The sequence below is a fragment of the Eptatretus burgeri genome, chromosome 11, assembly GCF_056783735.1.
Source record: "Eptatretus burgeri isolate ZD-2024b chromosome 11, Ebu_testis_v1, whole genome shotgun sequence".
NCBI lineage: Eukaryota > Metazoa > Chordata > Myxini > Myxiniformes > Myxinidae > Eptatretus > Eptatretus burgeri.
Genome location: NC_140971.1, coordinates 22,200,279 through 22,221,908, shown reverse-complemented (window position 1 = coordinate 22,221,908; position 21,630 = coordinate 22,200,279). Strand labels below are relative to the sequence as shown.

Sequence of the window (21,630 nt, the reverse complement as noted above, 5' to 3'; positions counted from 1 at the left end):
TCCATTTGGAGGAAAGAATATGTGTGATTTCACCTGTGGATCATGAAAACGCAAGGTAGCCAATCTTTGACAAACTGATAAAAAAAAATTAAATTCAAACAAGGAGAGGAAAGACAGTTTTATGTGCACAAATCGTCAGTTACCCGTTCATATCATCCACTTTGAATAGACCGTGTTATGCAGAGCCTCGCTGGGATATATAAATCGCAGTTCATCTGAGAATGAACGATCTTTATTAAAGTAGATCTGCTTGTAGATACTCACGTACAGACCTTTGCAAATGAAACAATTTAATCTCGGAACTTCACTACATTTGACACATTGCATCATTAAACTTCTCTCGGCTGACAGGATGGCTTAGAGGTATGCACACTCTTGGCCTCCAAGCTATTTAGCCTGGGTTTGAATCCCAACCCAGCGACAAACTGTCATCCTGGCGTTTCACAGGCAGGGTGTTTTCATCATTGTGTGTGCCGCCCTCCGATTCATATTAAATGGATGTCCCATCTACTGGAATTAGTTGGTGGACGTTAAAGATCCCATGCTGTCCTTCACGAAGAGTAGGTGAACCATTGCCAGCACCATGGACAAATTCCAAAAACCTGCCCGAACTAGCGGAGAGCACTGCATCAGTGGCACAGCCATGCCCTCAGCCAAAGATGCTACCCTGCAGGCTTGTCTTGAAGAAGATGATTCAACTTCTCTGGAAGATCCATGTACAATAATATTACGTGTATAACCGGGGAAGGAATTGAGGGTGTGGGTTTTTGGAAAACAAAAAAAGGAATAATAATAAACGAAGGAGAGAAGAGTAATGGAGAAAGGTGAAGGGATGTACTGTCGAGGGGAGGGGAAGTAAAATTTCCCTTTTGCATTTTATGCAGATGGCCTAAATTGACAAAGCAAATACATGATATTCATGAGCCAAAAACACACACACACACACACACACACACACACACACACACACACACACACACACACACACACACACACACACACACACACACACACACACACACACACACACACACACACACACACACACACACACACACACACACACACACACACACCAGTAACATGCGGTGCTATTCACTCAGATTAGTGGTTGTATCCAGTTTGCTCCAAATGAATGCTGAAGGATTTTAGAAGGCAACAATGCTCCATGTGACATTGTTCAGTCCCATGTCTCCAATCAGAACCATTTTGCCCAAGTGAATGGAACTGCTCTCACAGTGGAGTCCGTAATTCTAGTAACATAAGAAACATTGTTCCTCATGTCAGAAGCTTCCTGGACGAGTTCATCATTCTTTGCAGGTCAGTTAATGAATTGCATTGTGGGACAAACGTGTCCAAACTACAGAGGTTGATATTCGGTGGGAGCAGGTGCGAAATGTCTGTGGCCTGCTGCTCACCCATAGAGCAGCCCTTTCCCTGTGGTTCGCTGGCCCACAAATCACACTCGATATCTTCATTCTCATCAGCACCCGGAATGGATAGTGGGCCTTGCCGCGATACACGGAAATACCCATTCACCTTAGTAGCTGGCACTTCTGCTACCTCAGTGGCCAGCACATCGGATACGGCTTTATCGAGGGGTAAATAGTTTGTGGTGGGTGCAAAAGAAATGGGGGCATAGTGATCGACGATGACTTCACGTGATATCTGCGGCTCAGGGTCGGGAGCTGAGCACACAGCGCCAACTGCCGAAGAATTAAGAGATCCGTCATCTTCATTTCCCCCAACGATCTCCAATGGTTCTTTTCTAACTCCTTCTTTGCACATATTATCCAGGTCAGTAATGAATGGCGTGGATACAGTCTCTACAGGGACAGCTGTGATGCTGTCCGTGTCTGTGAAGATGGGTTTATCAGAAAGTGATGAACGAGTGGGGCTGAGTGTCTGTGGAGGGGTTGAGGAAAAGAAAAGGGGGGTGCCAAGGTATGGAAAACATGATAACATTGCGGTCCAGCTTCCGCAAATGCAACATGAACCAAACACGAACGTCATCCTCACCTTATTCTGTAAAATTTCCCCAAACCAGGAAGATAGGCTGCTTCGAGAGACATCCGGCAAGCCTCGTAACCAGCTTTTCGTCCACCTGTGAGGAAGATCGATTGAAATGTGGAGTCTGGAACGTTGAACAATCTCCCACATGTCAAAAATAAACAAAAATAATGGGGTTAGTTAATGAATTGCACTGTGGGACAAACACGTTTGTCCCACAGTGCAAGTCATTCCAAATGTTCCACACCGAAGGATTAACGCCACCGACCGGCGAACCTCACCTCCAGCTGAAGGCACAGCAAATGATGATGCCAGTGATGAGACAAAGTCCAAGCACAGAAAAACCGAAATGCTCTTCAAACACTACAAACGACAAATAAACAAACAAGCAAGTGCACGTGACACACACAAACACAAGGTCACGTGGAAAATACATTAGTGGCAAAGATAGGCTATCCGGTAGGTGGTAATCATTGTAGTTCACAACATGATAAATATATTCCTCGATTTCACAGTAAATCTTATTAGTCTTTGAAATTGTGGGTAAATGAGACCGGTAAATAATAAACAAGTGTAGGCTTGTACTCAAGTTCACTTTTACAATCTTCAACTCGACAATCACTTAGTATTGCTTTTTAAAATTTAGTTTATTATCGTGCATTTCAGCAGGTTTTTCAATTTCACCCACTTTCACTGTGTCCCTCCGTAACAGTGATCTTCACTATTTTTTTTAGAAGGGGGGCCACTTTTGCCGATAAGACATCAGTGTGAGAGCCACCACACTGCCTGCATAACTCCAAAATAGCTGCTGTTAAGGCACTACCTCCACATACATTTTTGTTGTTGTGGTTACTGGGCTGCAAGCATAATTGTTTGCATACTGACATCTACTGATGTAGTTACGTTACTTTTATGCATTGCAATGGAACACTCATTTGAACCCATTGAGTCAATTTGATAGCATTTATGGCGGATTAGGATAGGGTGTTTTCACATTTGTGTATTATTGGCTGCACGCCAGGGGCCGCATTTTTAGCCACCAAGGGCCGCCAGTGGCTCGCGGGCCACGCAATGAAGAACAGGGCTCTGTAAGGATTGGCTTCTGAACCCTGTCAGTTTATTTTTCTGGCTAATCTCTGAAAGACAAAATCCCTGGCTCTTCTTAGGAAGTTCTCTTAGGAAGTTCGCTCAAAGGAAGTCCTCTGTAGAACTCCTCCATCAGTCATCAGTATCCTGGATTGTGTCCAAGCAAAGGCTGTCCAACTGATTAATAATCATACTTTGTGTAGCTATCACCAATGTTTGGCCTACTATTGAGAAGTCTCAAGTTTCATACAGCTATACAGATACTGCACATAGTCAGTGCTCTGTCGAAGTCAGTTTCTGTCCCCCCTTCTCTTCACTGTGTTCAGAACAGCCGACTATCTGTCACCCTTTCTGCATTACCCTCGCTTCTCTCTGCAGGATTCCCCATGCCTTCTTCTTCCACCGCACCGCCTCTTTGGAAGAGCCTCCCCAGAAGTGAGTTCCTGACTTCTACAGTATAAGCTTGCAGCAAGTTGAGTGACGAATCAATCATCTAGTTCTAATTTAATTACTACATCTTCCCATCTTTCTTTACTTTTTCATTCAGGGGGCCCTCTTAGTTTTGGGTTAAACCCTACCCTTGAGGTGTGAATTAAAATAAATAAATAAAAAATTTAAAAGCCTGCTTGCACTGCACTGGAAGTGACTGATAAGCACGAGGAGTCAGAATGAGAACACCAACAACAGGCCTACTCTGCTATTTCTCCGTAACAAATGGCATGTGTTACTCACAATACAAAGGAGTTTGGAAGATGAGCGGGTTGCCACGAGGGCCCTTGCCAGCGATGGTCTCCGCAACCATCCATGCTTCGTAAGTGGATCCCCTCTGAAGGTTATTCAGCTGGACCTCATGTAATCCTGGGTTTACAGTCTCTAAGTTTCAGGAAAAGTACGAGAATACAGAATAAATCGAAAGCCAGAACATACACGCATGCACACACAAACACGCAACTTGCTTGTATGCTATAAAAGATTATATTGTTGCAGGACGGGGTGTCGGGTGAGAAGACCACCAGGTGGGGGAAGCTATCCGGTTCCCACCAGACTCCCCGGAATTGAAGGCCGTCGGACACGGATAATTCTGTGACGCGGCGGGTCGCTCAACCTACCGTGGACGCCAATAACTCAACCGCGTGACCTAGGGTCCTCCCGTCTATGGGTTAATCGGGTTACCTAATGAATCACATGATTTAATTACCAGGAAACGCGCTCGGTCCGCCTTGTCCGAACCAGATCACTCTACCGGATCGGATCACTTTTCCGGATCGGATGCAGCCGAGCGACACTGCCAAGGACGTACCGGCAAAAAGGAACGGATCGTTGGGAATAAAGTCCCGGCTCAAGTCGGATTCGGACCATGCTGGATCAATGGAAGAAAAGACAAAAACGAGCAAGGAACATTCCTAATAATAATAATTTATTTACAAGCAGGCGAGGAAAGATATGTGGCACAGTAAAGATTTATTGTTGTGTGTAATGCAGGGATAGAAAGAAGCGTGGTGCGACAATAAACAGGCAACTTACAAAAGGGGACATAGAGCAGACAACGTGAAAATAATAACAATAATAATAATAACAATCTTCTGCAGTCTTACTAAAGCAGACAGGCGCCAACACACACACGCACAGACACAGACACAGACACAGAAAACCCGATGAAGAGGGAGTTTTGCAACCAGGGCGGGGGGGGGGGGGGGATGCTCCGGGGTGCAGTACCCGACAGTGGGCGCGTTGTCTCTGGCCCAAGCCACACGTGTGGAGACTGTGTTCGTGAAGGAGGAGCTTGAGTGGAGAAGGGGCGGAGTCCAGAGGGCGAGGGTGGAGTAGTAGGCGGGATCAGGTAGGCAGGTGGGGTCGACGTGGTGTGGGCGGAGACGAGGAGCAGGAGGTGGGTCATGGCGGTGTCGACGAGGTGAGGCGTGGCGGAGATGAGGAGCGGGAAACACAGACCGACCGGGCAAGAGGGACTGCCCCGACCTTTATAGGGCCCTCAGCTCGGGGGGGAGGGGCCATGCCGAATGCAAACGTCATCACCCGAATCGGGCGCTCCGATTGGCCCCGACCCCTCATGTGGCCCGCCAGCTTGGGCCGGAAACCACCTCACTTCATTTCCGGCAAGGCCATCTCAAACAGCAGCAATATTGCGCTCCGAACCCACGAGATGACATGAATCGCCCACACCGAAATTGGCACGCGAATCATCCTGTAAAAACACCCGGGCGACGGGGGGTCGAGGGTCCCGCATGCCCGCTCAGGCGTTCGACCAGCGTCAATCAACGCGCTCGTTCCGCGGGCGCCAATGTGGCCCGCACTGTACATTCCTTGGCTCGATCGCTGGCCGCAGAGACGAGAAGACGTTCACCATCCCTGGAGAATCCACCGCTGCCAGCGAGGACCGAAGGTACATCGCCATGGATAAAGCCATGCACATTTCACGAGCGGCGTACGTGTCTTGTGCAGCGTGGGCGTCGTGCTGGCCGTGTTTCCCGTGCCGTGAAAAACACCATTCGTGCAGCCATTTAAGAGGTATTTACTTGCATGCCTTTCTAATGCAATCGGCAATTCTCCCCAAACCATCGGAAGCTCGAGTCAATAGTCCAGCACCAACTAGCATACCGCATGACTCGGCGCTGCAGTTTCCCCACCTTACAGCGAAGGCACACGTGGCTGATTTACCTCATGAATAATCAGAAAAGAAGAAGAGTGGGGATGAAATGAAGGAAAAAATGATTGAAGCAACCCTAGCTATTAGATCATCGCAACGCACTCCCTTGTTGTCCCGCTCAACAAAAGGAAGGGGACGATCTACACGTATAATAATGGAATAACTGTCTTGGGACCCCTATCTGTTGTATGCATGCGGTTCCGAGAACTGCAACAATATTTAATGCAAGAACATGGTCAAGGGGAAACTTATGACGAAATAAAATGTACAACTTGGATGGAGTAAACATTGCTACGGTAAGAACAAACTTATTGGGTCAATAATTTTTTTCATTTATAAATCTGCCTTTTATCGTAAGAGGTTTGTGGGTGGCACTGCCTTTCGAAGGTAGTTATTTTTGTGCCCAACCCAAGTTGACCTTCAGATGACAAGTCAATCACAGAGTGTGGAGTGGCACCACATGTAGACCACAGTAGGCAAGGTGGGTATATTATTTGCTCCCTGAAGATTCGTGAGCAATCTGGCCTTTTAGTGACAGTATGGACATTTACTTTCCCCTCATCTACACCAATGGGCTGGCAGGATGGCCAAGACAAGAGGTACGTAGACTCGCCTCTAAGCTGTCTAGCCTGGGTTTGAATCCAGACCGAGCTATAAACTGTCATCCCGGTGTTTCACAGGCAGAGCAATTTATCAATGCATGTGCCGTCCCTCAGATGAACGTTACACTCGGCGTCTCATCTGCCAGCATTAGTTGGTGGACATTAAAGATCCCACGGTGTACTTCACGAAAAGTAGATGAGCTATCATCAGCACCATGAACAAATGCCAAATTCCTGTCCTAACCGTCAGAGGGAATTGTGTCAGCGGCACAGCCACGTCCTCAGCGAATGATGCAACCCACAGCCTTGTGCTGCATACGAAAGAAGATGATCTACAATAAATAGGAATAGAAAAATTAGTAATTTTGTATGTTCTGGTGTTTGCAAAGATCACTATCAAATGCATGGAAATTTTTAAAATGCCATAATTGAATACAAAGTGCTTTTTGCCAATTTAACTCATGGGAGGTTTCAAAAGTTTTAAAGGATCACTTTTTATATTTATACCAATCAATGAATCAAACAGACAGTACAACAAAGTGAATAATAATTTAGGATGGTGATGCAACCGAAATTTGCCATTCTCAATGGCATTGTGATGAGAACGTCCACTCGAATCTGGGAGGGTGGCATGTGACATTGGTGAGGAAGTTTGACAGGTCTTACGTAAACCTTCGACTGAATAAAAAGAAAAGAAAAAAAAAAAGATTCAAGTCACAACAAAGGGGTTTGTCAATAAATGCTGATAGTATATACAACCATCAGTCTTCCTTCGTATGCAGCACAAGGCTGCGCGGTATCATCATTGGCTGAGGGTGCGGTTGTGTTGAAGAACACCATGGGATCTTTAACATCCCACCAACTCATGCTGGCAGATGGGACACCCATTTAACATCCATCCGAGGGATGGCACGTACGATGATGAATCACCCTGCCTGTGAAACACTAGGATTCAAACCCAAGCGAGACAGCTTAGATGCGAGTGCAGTATATGCAACAACACGCACTGATGCAAGAGGGGAAGCAAAATGTGACAAATAAAAATGAATTTGGAGGTTGGGACGACATTTGGAGGTATTGTGGAGGTTGGGAAGATAGGGGGAAGTTGATAGTTACGAATTTGGAAACCTATCGAACACAACATTCAGGTCCTATAGATTAGTTATATCGGTAAGTATGTGTTTTATAGATAGCTTCCATGCCCGTGTTTAAAGGGTAATTAAATGTAAATGCGCTGCGAGTTACTTTGATAGGGTTTTTCTTTTAATTTTTACACCTTCCTCCCGCTCTGACCGGCACCATTGTTCTTCGTGCATTCAACCACGAACGTGGGCGGGGATTCGCATCCCCTCAGATTGAGATCCTGCCTAGGATGGGAGGGGTGGACCCCCCTGGCCAATCAGGGACCTCACTACCTCAGATCGAAACCCCGCCCAGGATGGGAGGGGTGAGCCCCCCTGGCCAATCAGGGACCTCACCACCTCAGATTGAAACCCCACCCAGGATGGGGGGGGGTGGGTCCCCCTCGCCAATCAGGGACCTCACCACCTCAGATCGAAAGTGGGGAGGGCGGAGACGTTCCCCCCTCCCACCCGAAACGGTGAATAAAGACGCGGGCACTGATCTTAGTGAGGTACATCTGGTACATCAGGTACATCTGGGACATCACATCACATCACATCTCGTCTTAGCTGGGCTTGGTCGTCGTCTGGGAGGTATGGAGCCTTCTTGTCTTGGTGGTCGCCATCGTGGTCGTTGTCTTGTAAGGTTCATCTTGCTGGAGCGCTCGTCTTGGTGGTTATCGAGCTAGTCTGGAGACCTTGTCCTGTTGGGCCTTCGTCGTCGTCGAGGGCTGGTCTTATCTCGTCTTTGTCGTCCTCCTCCTCCACGGATCGAGTCAGCTTGAAGACCACACGAGGTGGGCAGGTCCAAGATAGATCCTGGTCTTCAGCTCGCCTGTCCCTCCGAGCTGAAGTCCACAATAAAGGGTTCAGCCACCACTTCTTTTGGGTGTGTGTGCATGTGTGTGTGTCCGTGGGCCCATTTGCTAAGTAGTGAACTGTATATAAGTGCTCTTGCTGTAAATACCTGCATTGTTTTATATTTGGTTTAACCCTGCTCGTACGTGCTTCCCTCATTCCCCAATTGTGAATAAACCCCATTTGTTCAATGTATCAGCTCGTTCGTGTCCCTTCCTCCATTGGTTTGACATGACGTGTGATTGAGAATTAGTACGGCCGTTCGGGCCGGTAAATTGTCATTTGGTCCGGCGCGACTTTGGTAATTCCGCTCGATTATGCTGGATCCGAGTCGGCGATCGCGACTCAATTCGGACAAAGTCGGCCGAGGGTGAATTTCCCCGGTAGTTGGAACACGTGGGTATTTGGGTAAATTGAAATTGGCAATCGACCCTACCCCACGTGGTCGACCTATTGGCGAACTTCGGGCCGAAAGGGACCCGTCGGCTCCGGAGTTATCCGGGGTGACGACCCATACATTCCGGGTGATCGGTGGAGCCAACCCCTGCAGCTCCATCCAACGGTCGTGCTCGTCGCCGACACCCGGCCCCGCAACAATATTTCCACTATTTTCCCATGCAATATTGTTATAAAGACGACCCATAAGCTACATTAAGACAAAGCTCTTTGCTATTGAAACAAATTAATAAATGAGCTAATTGCTTAAGAGCTGCGACAAATGAATAATAACAAACATTTGAACAAGGCTGAATGATAAAGGATGGAATTACAGAGGCTATTGCAAAGACTTACTCATCATTTCCTCTCCACCATTGTTCATCTGGTAGTACAAGGACAAGTTGGTCAAAAAGCCACGGCGATCCTGCAAAGGGATATTCTTCCACCTGATGAGTGCCCAGGTTGCACTGATCTTATGTAGTTTGAGTGTCGCACTCGACTTTGGAGCAGCCTGTCGGACATAGCCTAGTGCAGAGGAGGTCGCCAAGCTCCCATCCTTGTACTCTGCGGTCACAATCACTCGGTAACACACAAACTCAAGGATGCCCTCACGAATAGTCACATTCAGACCACGAGTGCGAATCCATCCGCCACTGCAGTTATTCATGTCCTCATCACACCGACACCAATCCACGACATATGAAATCAATGGTACACTTTGTCCAACAGAAATGGCTTTCCAGGAAACTGCAAGAACTTTTCCATCAGATCCTGTGACCTTCAAGTCTGATGGGAATTTGCGAACTGAGAAGCCAAGGGGAGAAGGTAAAGGGAGATGGAAGGAAAAGGAGAGTAAAACAATCTCCTGAAGAAAAGTGCATTTTTAACATTAGACTTGGCCATTTAAAAGACAACAAAAGCCAACAAACCAAAAAAAATATTACTGTCTGAATCTAGACTAAAATTATAATCTCAATGTTGAAAAGCAAAAGGAAAAAAGCTCATTTAATGTACCAGGAAGTGGAGCAGAAGGTACATGAAGTGTAGTTCTTGGTGAAGAAACGTATTTGTTGGATGCAAATAGGACTATGCGATAGGCTGATGGACCAAGAGTGAGCAACATGCTTTTATTGTCACATTTCACATGCGACAGGTTCTGTGGAGGTTCATCAGGTGAAAGTGAAATTATTTTCACGTGGCACAAATTAACCGAACTGGGGCAGAGTTTCTTCTCTCGGGGCTGCCATATGGGGTTCAAAGGGGAAGAAAAGGAGGGAGAAGGGAATTGAGTGAAACATTCATACAAGCTTCATTTTCAGACGAGCAAGAACAGAGGTTAAAAAAAAAAACATCCTTGGGGGAAGAAAAGATTGGGAAAAGCAATGAAGAAGAAGAAAAAGAAAAACAGTTTACAAACTGGCTCGGATGGTATAGAGGTAGTGAACATACCTTTGATCGGTCTTTAGGAGTTCAATTCTTGGCCCTACTATAAACTGTCAGATTGGAGCTTCTGAGGTAGTGTGTTACATCATAAGAGATGCCGTCCATCGGATGGACGCTATTCTCGGTGCCCCGTCAGTCTGCATTACTTAACGGATGCCAAACATCCAACGGTGTCTTTTGTGAAGAATAAGTGAACAAATTAACAATTCCTGCCACCTTCAGTGGCAGGTCTGCAAAAGATTTAAGCCAAAAACATTCCTTGGCCAACATCACAAGGTGGGAAAAGTTGGGGTAGTCGTGGTGGTATTCAGGCTAGGCACACCCAAACTTAAAATGTAGATTTGATCAAAAGCCTTACCTTGAACAGTAACATAACACAGCGTTGTTCTTCTTTGCAATTAGGCAGAAATCTCATCCACAGATCTTGGCTGGGTGGTACTGAAAGCAACAAGAATTTGATTCAGCACAGTCGTTCACTAAACATGTGCTTGATAAAAGAGGATTAGAAGGTTTAGCTCCAACCAACATTTTAATCATTATGGTTTGCAAAAATAATTTGTTAATTTTTGTTTAATATGTGTTGGAAAAGTGTATTTACACAATGGGGCCTAAAGTTATGAAAACATTTTACCCTGCATGCATTTTTTTTCTTAAGACTGCATGGGGTAAGGTGTTCTCTGAACTCTCTAATTTTAAGAATGTGTGCTTGGTCACCATTCCTATGAAAAACTCTCATGATGACGACATCGGTTCTATAGCATGTAAGCATATAGCAATGCCCGACATTAGACTTCACATATTTGCCCGATTTATAGCAAAAAAATAATGAGATTGTTAAATGGCACAAATTTAATAATTTGGGGCCATCCATATTGAGGGGTAAGTATTTAAGTGTGGTGCAAACATAGGGAAGTGAAAATTTTGGAGGAGATGGAGAAGGGGAGGAGGAAGGGGGGGGTGTATTAAGTTTCTGCCAAACTTTGCAGATTGTAACAATAGATGAGGCCTTTATGGACAGCTCAGGAAGAGGTGATCATGCTTATGGTATTGCATTCTTAAGCCACGTTGAGTATGGCTCAGACAGCACAATACTTATAAAGTTGAAATAAAAAATGATGAGGCATGCCACTGGTGCCACATTACCTAAGATTCGTTGCTTCAATTCCGCTTTAAATTTTGAATGGCATTCAGCTCCTCAAACCAAAGCACTGCTTTGAACACACATTATAACTTCTCAATACTGAAAGTTGGGAAAACTTCTCAATGTTTAGATCAACGTTTGAATGGACATAGGTCTGCTGTATCATCTAGTTTTAAGACGTACATGACATGGCCAAAAGTATATGGACACTTGCTCGTCCATACTCTCATTCCAAAACCATGGGCATCAATATGGAGTTGGTCCTCCCTTTGCTGCTGTAACAGCCTCCCCTCTTCTAGAAAGGCTTTCCACTTGATGTTGGAACATTGATGTGGGAATTCGCTTCCACAAGAGCATTCGTGAGGTCAGGCACTAATCTTGGGCGATTAGGTCTGGCTCGCAGTCGGTGTTCCAATTCATCCCAAAGGTGTTCGATGGGGTTGAGGTCAGGGCTATGTGCAAGATCGTCAAGTTCTTCCACACTAATCTCGACAAACCATATCTGTATGGACCTCGCTTTGTGTACGGGTGAATTATCATGCTGAAACAGGAAAGGGCCTTCCCCAAACTATTGCCACAAAGTTGGAGCACAGAATCGTCGAGAACAGTGTTTCCCAAACTTTTTTGAGTGCGACCAAAATCCGGGTGTGGTGAAAATCTCGTGGCCCAAGCTTCAATCAGCGTCTTTCTCCACGAAACATAATATCATAATAAAATCAGACAACCAGCACTAATACATACTATATTAGTGCGAGAGGAGTAATGGCAGCTTCGTCTGCATGATGTCTTCGATGCGGGGCTCGACCTTGCTGAGCGCAATGCGCATGTCGTGGCCGGGGTCGAGGCGATTGCGCGCCTTGGTTTGGATGACCGTCAGCGTCGAAAAGCCTTGCTCGCACAGATACTTGGTCGCAAACGGGAGCAGAACATTCATGACTTCGGCGCCGATTATGGGCTTTTCTTTCTTGACCGCAGTCCCGAACTCTCCAAGTGACGCTTTGGCGTAGAGTTGTCAATGGAACTCGTCATGATGCAGCTCGATGAACTCTTCCTGCAGTCCATGGACATCCTCAGACAGGTCGTCAACCTTAGCCTGGAACGGATTCCTGATCCAGTGCTGGGACGCCAGATCTCTGTCCGGGATGTAGCGATCAAACTCGGTGATCAGGTTCTCCAAATGGTTCACCAGGACGGGCTTGATCGCATCGAGCGCTCCAATCTCGTCGTCCTCCCACTCCTCCAAGTACTCGTTCAATGACGGAAACGCCGCTGTTCTTCCGCGCTCCAGTTTCCCCTTCCAGAGCAGCAGCTTTTCCTTGAAGGCCGACAGTTTCTCGGAGAGCGTGATGATGTTTTGATCCCTGCCTTGTATGGATGTGTTCAGTTCGTTCACTGAGGCGAAGACGTCGTTGAGGTAGCAAACTTTGAGCATCCAGGGCTTCTCGTGGAACCGGATGGCATGGCGATGGTTCTTCTCATTGAGGAATATCTGCAGCTCTGTTCGTAGCTCCACGACACGACGCAGGACCTTGCCGCGGGAGAGCCATCTCACACTGGAGTAGAAGAGGAGATGTTGGAATTCAGACCCGAAGTCAACACACGTCTTCTCGAACAGGCGAGAGTTGACGGCGCTGGCTTTGACGAAGTTGACAACGGGGCCAACCTCCTGCATCACTGCCGAAAGATCCGGCGACAGATGTTGCGCAGCAAGGTTCTCGCGATGCAAAAGGCAGTGGAAAATTCCGACGTTCGGATTGACTTGCTTGACTCGCGCAGTGAATCCCTGTCGAACACCAAGCATCGCGGGAGCGCCGTCGGTGCACAGGCTGACAGTTTTCCCAGCTCAGGCCTTCTTCTTGTTGGAAGTTGTCCACGACGTTGAAGATATCGGCGCCAGTTGTTGTCATTTTCATTGGCGTGCAGAATAGAAATTCTTCCTCGAGGTCCGTCTCACCCTCGTACCTCCCGAAAATCATGAGCTGGGCGTCGTTTCCGACATCCGTCGACTCATCGAGTTGGTAGCTCCATTTTCCCGCCTTGTTCATGCTGGCCACCACCTGGTCCATTATATCTAGCGAAAGGTCGACGATGCGGCTGCGTATCGTGTTGTCGGATAGCGAGATGGACTGCATTTTCTTGGCCGCATCGTCGCCGCAGACGAGTCTGGCCATCTCCATGGCTGCGGGCTTGACGAGCTGTTCGCCGATAGTGTGCGGCTTCATCTTCCTTGCGATGCGCTGCGCGACGAGGTAGGATGCCAGCATCGCTTGCTTTGTGGCCAAAAGCGCTGGATTCGTCGCCGGCTCAAACCGGCTCCGCTTCAGAGCCGCTTCTCGGCGCTCGAAAAACTCACGATCCTTGTTGACGTGCTCCGCGTGCTTCGTCGCCAGATGCCTCTTCAGTTTGTTTTCCTTCAGCGATTCGTTGGACAGCACTTCTAAGCACAACACACATTGTGGCTTCACAGAACCACGATTACTGATAGAAGTGAAGCCCACATCCAAAAATGCTTGCTTGTAGGAATGCTTTGCCATCCTGCAAAACGAAATAGGCGACTCGATCAGTCAGTGGAGTCAGTGTCAAGGCTAACTGACACAAAACACGCAACGCAATGTGGAGCAGAAAACTGCGCTGCGCAGTCCAGCCAGCAAGGCAGATCACACAAAACAGCGTCTCGACTTGTCGGTCAGCCAATGTGAAGTGACCGGACTGAGTTAGTCACCTCACGAAATTACTTCGGTTGCAGAGAGAGCGAGCAATGGAAAGGCGAGCTGGCGAAATGATTGGCATGCAGTTAACCGTTTTGGGCGGGTACAAAGTACTGAACGGTACTGAACGGCAAAAGTAGGTAGAAACGGAAGTGTCGCTGCACCTCGGGCTGAATTATCGAGTGGAACGGTACCAAACGGCACTGTTCTACGATGTGATGTTTGCGTGATTGCCTTTTACCCGCTTGATTTATAAAAAAAATAAAATTTTGCCGGGGTCCTCGCGACCCATTTTTGGACCCTTCGCGACCCACAGTTTGGGAAACACTAGTCTAGAATGTCATTGTATGCTGAAGCGTTAAGATTTCCTTTCATGGGAACCAAGGGTCCTAGCCTGAACCATGAAAAACAGCCCCAGACCATTATACCTCCTCCACCAAACTTTACAATTGGCACGATGCATTCAGGTAGGTAGCATTCTCCTGGCAACTGCCAAACCCAGATTCGTCCGTCGGACTGCTAGATGTTGAAGCGTAATTTATCACTCCAGAGAACGCATTTCCACTGCTCCAGAGTCCAATGGCGGTGAGCATTACACCACTACAGCCTATGCTTGGCATTACGCATGGTGATCTTAGGCTTGTGTGAGGCTGCTCGGCCATGGAAACCCATTTCATGAAGTTCTCGACGAACAGTGCTTGTGCTGACGTTTCCTCCAGTCAGTTTGGAACTCGGTAGTGAGTGTTGCAACCGACGGCAGACGATTTTTCTGCGCTACGTACTTCAGCAGTCGGCGGTCCCATTCTGTGAGTTTGTGTGGCCTACCACTTTGTGGCTGAGCTGTTTCTCCGAGACGTTTCCACTTCACAATAACAGCACTTACAGCTGACCGGGGCGGCTCCAGCAGAGCAGAAATTTTACGAACTGACTTGTTGGAAAAGTGGCATCCTATGAGGGTGCCATGTTGAAAGTCACTGAGCTCTTCAGTATGGCCCATTCTACTGCCAATGTTTGTCTATGGAGATTGCATGGCTGTGTGCTCGATTTTATACAACAATAGGTGTGGCTGAAATAGCCCAATCCACTAATTAGGAGTGTCCACATACTTTTGACCATTTCTGCATTTATATAATCATTTCAATGAAGTTGGACATGTTTTTAGTAGTTGTTCGATTCAAATTATAGACTCAGTTAATGTTCATGATTTTGATAACAGAGGAGTGTAATGTTGAGCGAGGACACAAAGAGGACTTTTGGATCAGGACATTAAATGTGATATATCCTTTGGGCCTTAGTGACAGGGTACAAGGTACTGGGTCAGGTTCTCAAGGTCATGCTTTTGGGAACGAGTATTTTGCTATTCCTATCAGAAGGAGACCCCAAGGTCATGGGCGTCGTAGTCAGTGTCATCCAGCTCCAAAAATGGAAATTTCAGAGATAATTGATAAACTTTAAGGTTTTTATGATTAGAAAGGTTTTTCACGATTTTTATGTTCTTCTGAAGTCATGTTCCAAACAAGTCTGAGCTAATATACTCCAGAGTTTAGCAGGTTCATATGACATATGCTCGTTTTTGGTCGAAGCTTTTTGTAGCAGGGTTCTGGTAAAGAAGGCTACTCCCAAAGTTGATGGGATCCGCGAGTTCTTAATTTGTGATTTTTCCAGCAAGCAGGTATATAGGCTTCAGCTTCATTCTATTTTTATGGTTACAGTTGTGGAGAGTATATTACCAGATAAAGTTAGGAAGTAAACCCCATTGAAAGTTAATTTCGCTTTCATCAAGACCATAGGACATAGTGCAGCAGATAATGTTATGATTATAATCATAACAATTGTGCAAATTATGACAAAAGCATGAAATTTTTACCAGTGTTAGTACATACCATAAGCTTCATTTTCAGATCGGGAGGTAAGTCAGATTTGACCTCTGAGGATAGTGAGAGGTCAATGACCTCAATTACATTGAAATTGTCATTTTTTCACGATTCTGGTGCAGTTTGTCTGTTTTGGGAATCATTAAAAAGGTATGTTGCCATGTGTTGGTCCCTTTATCTTCTGGAGAGCCTTTATACATAACCACAGGATGCAACCATGTCTGAACAAGTGCTTTAAATGAGGTCAGTGACCTCAGAAAATAAATTTATTGAAACACATTTAGGTTATTGTGGTGTCCAGAACAGCTTGCATGAAATCGTGTTGTAAGATCATCTGTGCAACCTTAATTTTCAATGTGCACTGAACATAGTCTATAAGCTTAAAGTACAGTGAGGTCAGTTACCTCAGACACATGTATAGTACATACCAGTACATGTAATACACACACATTATCCATATAGACGCATAAATATAAAGGTGTCTGATTGCACCTAACAGTCTCCCGAACATGCACATAATGCAGTGCACTTGAGTACAGCCTTGGTGCACTTGCAGCGGCCGGTACATCCCTTCTCGCAGCCGCAGTCGATCAGTTCGTGGCAAGATTTTGATGCCTCTGGCAGTGTCGTCCAAAGAGGCTGCCACCCAGAGGCCTCCTTTGTCCAGCCCCAGTCAGATGGGATTGGTAACTGGATTCAGGACCAGAGTTTGGTTCCAGCAGTTGCCCTGGAGAGATGCACGCTTGATGTGCTGCTGGAGTGCTGCCTGCATTGGGGGAAGTTTTCTCGAGCACTAGACTTGTGTGCGAAGAGCTGTTTCCTAGCATCGTTCACTTCCATGGTGTCACTGGTGCGGTCATACATCAGCACAACGAAGCGCCCCAGCAGTGACATTGACTCCTCACTGACATCACTTGGCATGCATAAGAGTTCTTCAAAGGCATCAGTCACCTGTGGGAACACTTTCCAAATCTCCCAGGCAGTCTTCTTCCCTCTGCCAGCGAAAGAAGACAGAGTGTCGCACCCTGTGAGGGCATGGAAGATGGGGAGAGTAGCACATTGTCTTGGGTTCATGGCGGCAGCCAGTTGGTGAACAGCTATGTACCGGAAGCTGGATCCAGTACCAAGAGCTATCCACAGCTCGTCAGGATTGATGTTGTCGAATGAAGCCACAGCCAGTACCACATCATCAGTATCCACAGTGCGTATGGCCACCTTCCTGATCCCCTTCTGCACAGCATCTGCCACATGTAGAAGTAGGCGAGTGTCTGCCTCCTTGTGTGAACATGGGGCGAGGTTGGTCAAGTCGGACTCGGCAGGAGAGCACAGGACCTCAGTTCCACATGTTGCATACATTTCCTTGCCATCTGCTATTGGAAGACGAATGGCCTCTCGTGACAGGAAACCAAAGAGCTCAGTCTTGTTTTGATCCACACGAAGGAAGTCCTTCCAGTTCTTAGGCATGACGGTAGAGGGAGCCACTCTCTTTCTGACACCCTTGCCCCTCTTCTGTCTGGTCGTGCCTTTCAGGCTGTCAGGTCGATATACATCCCAGATGAGGTCGAGTCTGTTGACCTTTGAGTTGAGTGGAGATGTAAGGTGCAAAGACTGTGTTCACATACTCTTCAAAGGTCTTTGCCATTACAGGATTGAGCATTTGAACAATAGCTGCTCCATCAAGGATTGTGGCATCAACCCCAGGTGCGCTTGTGGTTTCAGGTTGGTCTGATTTCAGGCAGTGTAGTAGATCTGCTTTGACTCCAAGGCACTTTGACTCCAAGGCTCCTGTTGATAATGCTGGTGGGGCTGCCTGGTTCTCGTGGCAGAAGAACTGGTCCAGATCCTCATCACGTGATTGGCAGGCAATATACAGCCTCGAGAAGAGACTACAGTCACTCTTCACTGCGGCGAGTTGGATCTTCTACTTTGACTGCGGCTTGGTCTGTGGCCGACTGAAGAGTGGCAACTTGTTCTTGGGCAGTGTTTCTGTAACTGTCTTCGTGCATAGTTCCAGTCTTTCTTCAACAAACTTTGTGTACTGCTCCTCACCAAGGGACGCAATCTTCCTCACATTTTCTGCCACTGGGGTGTCCATGATGTCTCTCGTGTCAAGGACCAGTAGGTCAAAGCTAGACATCTGTAAATAACTACCAACACTGTGTGGAATATGTAGACACTTCTATTGGAACACAAATGCATGGTTTGTACATCATAAACATGTTTACCATTAACCAATGACGCCAAACATCAATATTTTGATACTTTGAGGTCATTGACCTCTCACGGTCCTCAGAGGTCAAATCTGCCTTACTTCCCGATCTGAAAATGAAGCTTATGGCATGTACTAACACTGGTAGAAATTTCATGCTTTAGTCATAATTTGCACAATTCTTATGCTATGAGAGATTATCAGCTGTACTAACAATCCTTATTTAATTATGGTAAATTTCTTAAAACTCTTAGTATAGATATAGTAAAGGACATTTTGGAAACTGACTGTGCATGTTCGTCTTCCCCATTTTTATATAATCCTTGTGGCCAGTAGTTTCTGGGGATTTGAATATAATTAGTAATAGAGAAATTAGGGATCTGATCAAAATGGGACTTTATCGGGAGAACAAGTCACTCAACCTAGGAGCTGCATTCGGTCTTGAATTGTGGAGTCGGTCTCTAATTTTGTTAACAAAATGTGCACGAAGTTTAAGTTATCTGTAAAGAGTTTTAATGCATGGTTTAACAGAGTTGTGGAAGTCCTGGATAATAGGATTAAGTTTTTATTAGGAGTCAGGGCTTGCTTTCACTGGGTCGGTCTAAACCAATGTTGAACAAGCCAAGTGTTCGTAAAGACATTCAGGATCTCCATGATAGCAACATAATAGCTCCAGTGAATAAGGCTGCTAATCATTTTGTTGTGGTTGGTAAAAGATTTTATGTTGAGCTTTTGTTCAGAGAGTTCGGCATTGATACGGTTACTTTAACTCGTTTAGTAAATCGCACATATGTTCCTTGTCATAAGTCAGTCACTCCAAGATATCATTTCTGAGCATCAGTATATTTTAATTAATTTCGGAATTAAATGTAAGAGGGCAAATCTTTGTATTTCTTGGCTTTTCTGGATCCCAAAGCTTCAGAAGAACCTGTATAATTATAGGTTTATAGCGGATGCCAGGCAGTGTTCCAAACTGTTATCAGTTATAGTTAACTCAGGCTTACAAGTTGTTCGGGAACAGTTCAGGAAATATTGTTTTGCAATTGAGAAGAATTCTGGTATTTACACTTTCTGGAGCATTCATTCTTCTTCAAAGTTCTAAGATGGAATTAGATGCCAAAATATCAAGTCAGTTGAAGTTAATTTTTTTATTTTACATACAAATTAGCAGGGGTGAATATGCAACATGCTGGGCAAGATGATAGCCATTCCTGTTCGGCTGAGTCGTGAAGTTGTACGATTATGAGAAAGAGGTGAAGAGTGTGCACCTCTCAGCGAATTCATGGTTATCAGCTCGTCTATGTTCGAGGAGGAAGGTGGGTGATTGTTGTGAACAGACCTCGTGTAAGAGTAATATTCAGCATATTCGTTCATGAGAAGAAGCTGCACGGCAGTTGGTGAGCCCTGCCATTGAATACCGCCTCACAAATTACCTCACGTCCGTTTCACACCCAAAGAGCGGCTCGGCACCATTTTGGGCACATCTTCCCATGCAGGACGAAGTGACTCGACCCCAAAGTTCAATAAAGGACATCTCTGGACAAAGCTAAGTGCCAGAATAAAGGGAGGATTTTCTTTTATTTTGTTTTCCCCTTGTCTGCATTAAAGTCCGTGTGCAGAGGAACCTCGACTTTAGGCTTTAATCGACCTCATATTACATTTTGAATCATTACTCTTGGAAATATTTGATCTATTTTTATTAAATCCCCGTGTTTATTTTAAGTTGCTGGTGTCTGTGTATCTGTCGTGGGTTCGAGTATAAACCCCTTGTGCTGTGCTTCCGTCGTGTACGTCCGTGCTGCCCTGCTCCTTCCGCACATGCCATAATCTCCGAGGATCACGTGTTCGCCCCGAAGAAAAACCGCTCTGTGATCTGGATTGTCAGTGTTAACCGCCCATCCACGACAATTGGATCAGGGGAAATCAACCAAACCAGCCATGACAGTATGTATGTGTGTGGATGTAATATATATATATATATATATATATATATATATATATATATATATATATATATATATATATATATATATATATACATACACACACACAAGTATGTATGTATGCGCGTGGAGGTCTGTATATGCATGTATGTGTGCGTGTGCGTGTGCGTGTGCGTGTGCGTGTGTGTTGTCTGGCTTCCTTCTTGGGAATATGGTGCAGTAATTGGTCTTTATTTTGATTACAAAGCCAAACTGGTGTTTGTTTGATTCAAATAGTCCTGGAGGGAAGTGTGATTACTTGAACCAAACAGCTCTTGGGTCCAACCACTTTGCTATGTGGTTTCACAGGTGGCCAAGTGTATTAACAAACATGACAATTTCATGGTGGGCAGGAACAAAATAAATTAAAAAAAACCCTCAAGCAATACACCCAAACACATTTATGTTAGCAGACTTTCCACGATGAAGTTTGAACCATGTGATGTGCTTTGATTAAAATCTTATTGCATTTATATACAAACGTACCACAGATGAAATAGAGTTGTCAAATCCCCTCTCACCCTCCAGAGCAATAAATATCCACACTCTCTGCCTCAAACAAGCAAAGGATCAAAGAATATATGATCCATGGTGCATCTGTAGGTTCTGGTACTTCCGTTTGCACTAGTTGAAGCTAGAGTTTACAAACTGGCACGGATGCGAGAAGGGCACTCGGTTGAGCGCATATCTCCGCCACATAATACGTCATCCACAAGAACATATCAGTCCCAATACATTTTTGAAGTATCATGCTGTACAGTACTATAGCGTTTTGGCCCTTTCTCTCAATTGTGAAGAATCACTTTAAAAATTAAATAATTCTCGTATCCAGATCTTCACCAAAATCGAATCAATTCTTCCTTTTCACACACCCAACCTATTCACCAAGTTTCATCCGAATCCGTCCACAACTTTGAGAGATATCGTGCTATATATCGTTTTTGGCCCAATCTCTCAATGGTAAAGAATCACTTAGAAAATTCTAGTAGTCGGATACGGATCCGGATCTTCTTCTTCTTCTTCTTCTTTCGGCTGCTCCCATTAGGGGTCGCCACAGCGGATCATCCGTATGATCCGCATAGTGATTTGGCACATGTTTTACGCCAGATGCCCTTCCTGACGCAACCCTGGTCGCCTCTTACGACACAGGAATATGGTACACCTATTTTAACCGGGGTATACACCGGCCCAGTACACTGGTACTCATTTCGCCGACCTCGGAAGGATGACAGGCTGAGTCAACCCCCTGGTGTATTAATTCAGTGGCCCAACGGGGCTTGAACTCAGGACCTTTTGGATCCCAAGCCGCTGCCCTAACCACTGCGCCAACACCAGGCATGGATCCGGATCTTTACTAAAATCGAATCAGTTCGTCCTAGTCACACACCTGACCTGTTCTCAAAATTTCATCCGGATCCATCCACAACTTTTTGAGATATCCTGCACACAAACAGACAAAGACAGATAGACAAACAGACAGAAAGGGGTGAAAA

The 21,630-nt window shown here is 45.8% G+C and overlaps 1 protein-coding gene across 6 annotated transcripts in view; it reads right to left on the bottom strand.

The window, feature by feature from the left end:
* Positions 1-216: 216 nt before the first annotated feature.
* The window catches only part of LOC147016650 (granulocyte colony-stimulating factor receptor-like), a 78,250-nt gene continuing 56,836 nt past the window's right edge, over positions 217-21,630 (bottom strand). For all 6 annotated transcript variants that reach the window (XM_085845522.1, XM_085845524.1, XM_085845525.1 and 3 more), the window contains exons 8-14: positions 10,582-10,661; positions 9,795-10,020; positions 9,135-9,584; positions 3,829-3,969; positions 2,292-2,373; positions 2,020-2,104; positions 217-1,905 (exon numbers count right to left, since the gene is read on the bottom strand). In XM_085845522.1, coding sequence (XP_085701648.1) covers positions 1,279-1,905; positions 2,020-2,104; positions 2,292-2,373; positions 3,829-3,969; positions 9,135-9,584; positions 9,795-10,020; positions 10,582-10,661 — 1,691 coding nt within the window. In that variant the 3' untranslated portion in view covers positions 217-1,278. The remainder of the gene's footprint in view (positions 1,906-2,019; positions 2,105-2,291; positions 2,374-3,828; positions 3,970-9,134; positions 9,585-9,794; positions 10,021-10,581; positions 10,662-21,630) is intronic.